Consider the following 7636-nt stretch of genomic DNA (forward strand, 5'->3'; position numbering starts at 1 on the left):
CCTCCTCCCTCAGACACAGGAGTCCAGGCCCGGCCCCTCCTCCCTCAGACCCAGGAGTCCAGGCCCCCAGCCCCTCCTCCCTCAGACCCAGGAGTCCAGGCCCCCAGCCCCTCCTCCCTCCTGGACCCAGGAGTCCAGGCTCTAAATTCTAGTTCAAGAAAGGTAGAGGAGGATCTTGTGGCTCTTCTGCACTTTGGGGAGCATGTGCGGGGAAGGTCATGGGTCTGGGACAAATCCAGGGTCCCAGCCGCTGCCAGCTTCCCGTCTCGTCTGGGTCCCCAGCCCTGGGTTGTGCGTTCAGACTCCATCCCCGCAGTGTGGCTGCAGGAGGTACAGGTAGATGGGGCGGGTGCAGAGTGACGGGGCTGGGAGTTACTGGCAACTCCTGGGTCTGCCCAGGCCAGGGTGGGACACACTGGGCTACTTCTGTGAAAACAAGAGAAAGAGAGAGAGACAGAGCAAGAGATGAAGACCGGAAAAGAGACCCAGAGGCAGGACTGGGGAGTCCCAAGAAAGTGACATGACAGAGACAAACAGAGCTGGAGAGACAGGGGCAGCAAAGGCCCCAGGAGGCAGCCAGGGCTGCAGAACCCAGTGGAAGCTAGAGACCAGCTTGGAGGCTCGGAAACAGACTGGGCAGCCAGGGCCTGGGGTGGTCACAGACACTAGGGAGAAGCCACGGGGACGTGGGGGATGGCCAGGGAGTCCTGGCTGCCGCGCAGCCCCGAGGGGAAGCCGAGCCGGCAGGGTGTGAGGTCAGCAGGTCCCAGGCTGTGTGTGTGTCCGTCTGTCAGTCCCTGGGGGGTCCTGTCTGGCCTCTGGGGGGTGACGGGGCAGGCCGGCCACAGAGGCAGCCCAAACCTGTCATTAGCGGTGAGGGCCGTGACGGCGGGGCCCCCCCAGTTCCAAGCCGCGGTCCAAGGCCAGGCGGCCCCGCCCCCCACCCCCTCCTTGATCCCTGAGGAATCCCGGGAATTGGGAAGTGGGTCCAGATGATGTTGACACAGGAAACGGTCAGCAGCTGCCCGGCCTCAGCCCCACAACCCCTCTGACCCCCACCCCCGGCCCCCTGCAGAGCCCCCTCTAACCTGTGTCATCTCTGACGAAGGCAGCCCGGGGCCCACTCAGTACCCACCAGGATGTTTACAGGAGAGATGGGTAACACAGAGAGTCACCCCACGGGGCTTCCTGAGAAATGGGGTCTGGCTCCTAGACCATCCACCCAGACTCACAAGTTCAGGCCCCCAGCCCCTCCTCCCTCAGACACAGGAGTCCAGGCCCCCAGCCCCTCCTCCCTCAGACCCAGGAGTCCAGGTCCCCAGCTCCTCCTCCCTCAGACCCGGGAGTCCAGGCCCCCAGCTCCTCCTCCCTCAGACCCGGGAGTCCAGGCCCCCAGCCCCTCCTCCCTCAGACCCGGGAGTCCAGGCCCCCAGCCCCTCCTCCCTCAGACCCGGGAGTCCAGGTCCCCAGCTCCTCCTCCCTCAGACCCGGGAATCCAGACCCCCAGACCCTCCTCCCTCAGACCCAGGAGTGCAGGCTCCAGCCCCTCCTCCCTCAGACCCCAGAGTCCAGGCTCCAGCCCCTCCTCCCTCTAATGCAGGTGTCTGAGTTTCCAACCCCCTTTTCCCTCAGATGCAGGACTTCTAGTCCAGAGACTGTGCCAGGGAGCTGAGACTCCCTCCTCACTGTGCTGCAAAGCTGAGTGGATGAGTTGGGGTACACTAGGGATTATGGTCCCAACCCAGCCCCCCATTCCGGCTTCCTCTTCTTGGAAGCCAAGTTTTCTCCCAGTCACTGGGGAGTGGCGGGGGGAATCAATGAGGAAGCTTCAGGATCTCCGTTTGGCTGACTCCCTCCCACCACTCTCTAACCTCTGTTCACAGACGGGGAAACAAATCCAGGAGGGAAATGGGGGCTCCCTGTCCAGGAGCCACCATGACAGTCTCCGAGCAGCTCTGGCCCACCAGCCCCTCAAACTCAGCAGGGGCCCACATGGCCTGTTGCCTTCCCTGTTTTGTTTTGTTTTGTTTTTGTTTTTTTGACACAGTCTCACTCCTTCACCCAGGCTGCAGTGCAGTGGCATGATCTCGACTCACTGTAACCTCCACCTCCTGGGTTCAAGCAACCTACACCTCCTAGGTTCAAGCAATTCTCCTGCCTCAGCCTCCCGAGTAGCTGGGATTACAGGCAAGTAATCACCACACCCAGCTAATTTTTGTATTTTTAGTAGGGACGGGGGTTTCCCCATGTTGGCCAGGCTGGTCTCGAACTCCTGACCTCAGGTGATCCGCCCACCTCGGCCTCCCAAAGTGCTGGGGTTATAGGCGTGAGCCACCGCGCCCAGCCCTATCACCTTCCCTGCTAAACATTCCGTAGACCGCAGGCCTGAGATGAAAAGCCTTTCTCAAGACCCCTGGACCAGGAGACCCCTGGATTAGGGTCCGGCCCCCTGTCTCATCCCCCTCCCAGGTCTCCTTGTTGCCCTGGGGACCTTCCCCAACAATGGGGCTCAGTGAGGCCTCTGTGTCTCACAGCTCCCCTTCCCCTGGTTGCTAAGGCGAAAGACTCCCTAGCAACGGGGTTTCCTGAGTCTTCGGGCCACCCGAATCCACCTTCTCAGGTATCAGTTTCCTAAGGAAAGGAATTCCCTAGCAAGGCCTCCCAGTTCCCCACCCCTCAGGGCGCCCCGGGTGATATGGAGACATGCCCCAGACTCCCACACCCTTCCAGACTTCTCTTTCCCGCCATAAGTTGCCAAGGAGGCTCTTCTAAACCTGAGACGCCCCCACTCTTCCACCAGGTCCCTGAAGAATCAACACCCTAGACCAGGCACGGCCAGGCTGGTGGGAAGTCCCCCCACCTCCCTTCGTCCCCGTTACTGTGGGGACTCCCTAGCAACAGAACTCAGAATCCTGGGCCCTTGTGGGCAGGTGGGTGGGGCTGGTTGCTGAGGGGATGTCCTGTGAGGCCTCTTCCCACAGTGGCCCCAGGGGTCTGGGGAGGCGACATGTTGGACTCTGGGATCCCAGCGCTGGGCCTGCTCCTGTTGCTGCAGGGCTGGGCAGGTGAGGGGCTGGTGAGGCGGGGAGCAGAGGACGACACCCGGCCCCACACAGCCCTAACGCTGCCCTTTCTCTCGCAGACGGAAGTGGAATCCAGGGATTCTTCTACCCATGGAGTGAGCAGCCGCTGAAATACTGGGTCACCCAGGGAGGGGAGCCCACATCAGACCCCTGAACCTGAGGGAGGAGGAGCTGGGGCCTGGACTCCTGGGTCTGAGGGAGGAGGGGCTGGGGGTCTGGGCTCCTGGGTCTGAGGGAGGAGGGGCTGGGGGTCTGGACTCCTGGGTCTGAGGGAGGAGGGGCTGGGCCTGGATCCCTGGGGTCCTGCACAGAGTAAGCACCAGGAAGGCAGCCCGGGAGCATGGCCTTGGCATCCCGTGTATGAGGCCTTCGGAGTGGGGTGCTGTGATGAAGCAAGCCACTGGTGGTTGGTCCCCAGGCTGTGAGGGTGACATATGGGACCGGGAGAGCTGTGGGGGCCAGGCGGCCATCGATAGCCCCAACCTCTGCCTGCGCCTCCGGTGCTGCTACCGCGATGGGGTCTGCTACCACCAGCGTCCAGACGGTGAGGGCTCCTAGTCCCAGGTCCCTGGGGCGTGTGTCTGGCGGTAGGGAGCCCCGGGTCTTAACCCTGCCTCCCTTGTCCAGAAAACACGCGGAGGAAGCACATGTACGCGCTGGTCTGGACGTGCAGCGCCCTCCTCCTCCTGAGCTGCAGCATCTGCTTGTTCTGGCGAGTGGGCCTGGGATAGGGCGGGCGCCTGCACCCTCAGGGGGAGGGTCCGGCGGAGGGCGGGGGCTGAGCCGTCCGCTCCCTGCAGGTGGGCCAAGCACCGGGACGTGCTGCATATGCCCGGTTTCCTGGCGGGTCCCTGTGACATGTCCAAGTCCGTCTCGCTGCTCTCCAAGCACCGAAGGACCAAGAAGACGCCGTCCGTGGGCAGCGTGCCAGTCACCCTGTCCAAAGAGTCCAAGGATGTGGAGGGGGGCACTGAGGGGGAAGGGACAGAGGAGGGTGAGGAGACTGAGGGCGAGGAAGAGGAGGATTAGGGGAGTCCCCAGGGGAATGCTCAATACAGATATGGTGGACAGATGCATGTTCTCTTCTCTGAGAGGCGTGGGGAGCAGGGGGCACGGTGCACACAGAGGCTGGGGTAACAGGTGGGGGCTGGAGGGGGCTTGGGGATGGAGGCTTAGGGGGCCCCTGGAGGAGGCTTAGGGTGTGAGCTGAGAGGGACCCTGGAATGAGAGAGATCTGGGAGGTAAGTGGGGAGGATCTGAGCTGAGGGGGTTCTGTGCTCATGGGGGTGTCCTGGGCTGTGATCATGGGGGCCCTGGACTGAGGGGATAGAGGTGTACGAGTGCTGGGGTGCGAGTCTGAAATGAGGGAGTTGAGGGTATGTGGGGGTGGCGGGGTCTGAGGGGTGCCTGGACTGGGCGGGGAGAGGGACATGCTACAGACGTGGAAACGTGCCCCTCAGTCTCCTACATGGAGTGCCAGTGACTGACGGTGCCCCCCGCCCCCACCCCAGATGCACCTAGATGACCATGAGCTGCTCTCCACCAATAACTGAGCTTGGCGAGGCAAGGGGTGGGGGTTCTGGGTACAGGCGCCTTCTTGAAGGGCAGGTGCTTCCCTCATGAACTGTGACTTCAGCTCCCAGCTCCCCAGGGCCCAGTGGCAATTTTCTTGGAGGTGCGCTGCAGTCTAAGACTAGTCCTACCCATGCCTCCCTCCCTCTCCCTGCGCCAAGCTACCCTTCAAAAGTGTTTCCCCAATACATAGCTTGCAAGTCCAGTTTGCCTCCGTGTCTGCTTCTCAGAGAACCCAAACTCACACAGGGATGTCGGGGAGAGTGGAGGGGTCTGGGCTGAGATCCTTATCCCCGCCCCCTCCCTGGTCCCCTAGGAGAAGGGGCCAGCATAAGGCTAGGCTCCTATATCCCCAGGGCTCCCGGCGTCCCCAGGGCAGGGGCAGCCTCACCTCAGGTGTGGCCAGGCCCACCTGGGTGCTAGAAGGAAGCAAGCCACCTCCTCTCCATTCCCACCCCGGCAGGGTCCCTCTCCCAGACAGACATGCAGCGCTAAGGCAAATCTGCTTTTTATCCAAGTGAGGAGGGAGCGGGGACAGGGAGCGTCCGGCTGGCCACGGATGTTGGGGCAGCTGCACATCTCAGTCGGTCCTGACAGCTGGAGCCGAGGGGTTGTCTGCAGGAGGGAGGGTGGAGTGAGTGACTGCTCAGGAACCCCTCCCATCCCTGTGTTCCGGGCTCTCTGCCTTGGGGGCAGAGGCAGGGAGCCCCATCCACCCACCCTTGCCGCTCACATGGACTCACACACTTGTTCCTTCGTCCCTGCATGCCCCCATTTGCTGAGTGTGTGCATGCGTGTGTGCCTTTAACGCCCTGAAATCCACGGGTAGAAGACGGGGAATGCGAGCCAGGGGGAGGCAGAAAGGGGGAAACGAAGACATGCAGAAGGGGAAAGACAGAAGCACAGGGACAAAGAAAGAGACCTGGGAGACAGAAACACAGAGACAAAGAGTGAGAGAGAGGGAGACAGGCAGACACAGAGAAGACAGAGGGAGGCCGGGCATGGTGGTCCTCATCTCACACCCTCACTCCAGCATTTTGGCTGCAGGCAGCAGGATCGCTTGAGCCCAGGAGTTTGACACCAGCCTGGGTCAAACTGGAGACATAGGAAGACCCCGTCTCTGGTACCCGTAGTCCCAGCTCCTTGGGAGGCTGAGGTGGGAGGATTGCTTGAGCCCAGGAGATTGAGGCTGCAGTGAGCTGTGATTGCACCACCGCACTCCAGCCTGAACAACAGAGCAATAGGGGTGGCTCTGCCCGGCTACTCACGGTGGTCTCGGAGGTTGTGGGGACTACCAGAGCCAGAACCTGTGGGTCCCTCTGCTAAAATTCAGGTGCTCTGTCTTTCATGTGCTGGAAGCTGCTCACTCTCCCCAGTAAGCAAGAGTCCTGGGTTTGGACAGACCCATTTTCCTTGTGACTGGGGCCTACGTTCAAGCCAGCATGGTCTGAGTCTTTGGTGGAGGATCCAAGAGTGGAGGCCTGTGCAGCTGTGTTAGACGTTTAAGCTACATAAAGGATTCTCTTCTCTCCTCTCCTCTCCTCTCCCCTCCCCTCCCCTCCCCTCCCCTCCCCTCCTCTCCCCTCCTCTCCTTTCCTTTTCTTTTTTTGAGATGGAGTCTTGCACTGTTGTCCAAGCTGGAGTGCGGTGGCACGATCCTGGTTCACCGCAACCTCTGCCTCCCAGATTCAAGTGATTCTCCTGCCTCAGCCTCCCTAGTAGCTGGGATTACAGGCGTCCGCCACCATGCCTGGCTAATTTTTGTATTTTTAGTAGAGACAGGGTTTCACCATGGTTGCCAGGTTGGTCTCGAACTCCTGACCTCAGGTGATCCACCCACCTCGGCCTCCCAAAGTGCTGGGGTTACAGGCGTGAGCCACTGTGCGCAGCCAGGATTTCCAAAGGTAACAGTAACTACAGGTGCTTATTTTTGCATTTTATGCCAAGCTTCATGTTAGCTTACGCTTCACCCGTGCAAGCAGATGTTCATGCTTTCTCATCCCAGTTCCTTCACCGAACCACAGCATGTAGCATATGATTGGGGTGACTATTTCCCCAAATCTCACAAAGAATAATATATAACTGGTAGCATTCTGGATGCATAGGAAAAAAGTTAATTCTAGCTGGGCGCGGTGGTTCACGCCTGTAATCCCAGCACTTTGGGTGGCCGAGGTGGGCAGATCACCTGAGTTCGGGAGTTCAAGACCAGCCTGACCAACATAGAGAAACCCCGTCTCTACTAAAAATACAAAATTAGCCTGGTGTGGGGGTGCATGCCTGTAATCTCAGCTACTCGGGAGGCTGAGGCAAGAGAATTGCTTGAACTCAGGAGGCAGAGGTTGCGGTGAGCCGAGATTGTGCCATTGCACTCCAGCCTGGGCAAGAAGAGTGAAACTCCGTCTCAAAAAAAAAAAAAAAAGTTAATTATTTACCTACATAGAATGTCCTAGGATAATAGGGTTTAATTTGTTTACCAAACCCCTATTTGAGAGATGGATTCAGTCACCCATCCATCCGTGTGCCAATAAATGCATTCATCCACTCATCTGCGTACCTATCATTCAGCCCCAACCATCTATCCAACTACCCATTCACCCACCTATCCAGAGAGCGCGCAGAGGCTGGGCAAACCCTGACTGTCCTACGGATAGTCCTATGGACCAGCCGAGGCCCCTGCCCCAAGGAGTTCCCAGGTGTAACCGCAAGTTAAGGTGCCCTGGGGAGGTGACACAGGCACCCTCATTCCTTTTGTTCAGTAGGAGTCTCTGAGGCCTCCCCAGTACCATGCTGCATGGGTGAGGCTGAGGACACAGAGAAATATCAGGAAAGGCTCTTGCCCCTTTACCAGGCAAGGCTCCCTCTCCAACCATATCCATTCATGGTTCATTCCACAATTCACCACTTACCCACATCTACCCATTAAACAACCCATCCATCCATCAATCCAACCACATCTCTGCATCAACCAACCCATGCATTCC

At 59.6% G+C, this 7636-nt stretch overlaps 2 protein-coding genes across 2 annotated transcripts in view; one reads left to right on the forward strand and one right to left on the reverse strand.

The window, feature by feature from the left end:
- Positions 1-2932: 2932 nt before the first annotated feature.
- Positions 2933-6190, forward strand: TMEM190 (transmembrane protein 190). The gene is made up of 5 exons (XM_032171206.2): positions 2933-3065; positions 3143-3178; positions 3502-3627; positions 3711-3795; positions 3884-6190. The coding sequence occupies exons 1-5, from the start codon at positions 3008-3010 to the stop codon at positions 4110-4112; spliced, it is 534 nt and encodes a 177-aa protein (XP_032027097.1). The 5' UTR covers positions 2933-3007; the 3' UTR covers positions 4113-6190.
- A 1217-nt stretch (positions 6191-7407) lies between these two features.
- Positions 7408-7636, reverse strand: part of TMEM238 (transmembrane protein 238) — a 3690-nt gene continuing 3461 nt past the window's right edge. The window contains exon 2 of the mRNA XM_032171629.2: positions 7408-7456. Coding sequence (XP_032027520.1) covers positions 7408-7456 — 49 coding nt within the window. The remainder of the gene's footprint in view (positions 7457-7636) is intronic.

This window comes from Hylobates moloch, unplaced genomic scaffold (genome assembly GCF_009828535.3).
Source record: "Hylobates moloch isolate HMO894 unplaced genomic scaffold, HMol_V3 SCAFFOLD_12, whole genome shotgun sequence".
Lineage (NCBI taxonomy): Eukaryota > Metazoa > Chordata > Mammalia > Primates > Hylobatidae > Hylobates > Hylobates moloch.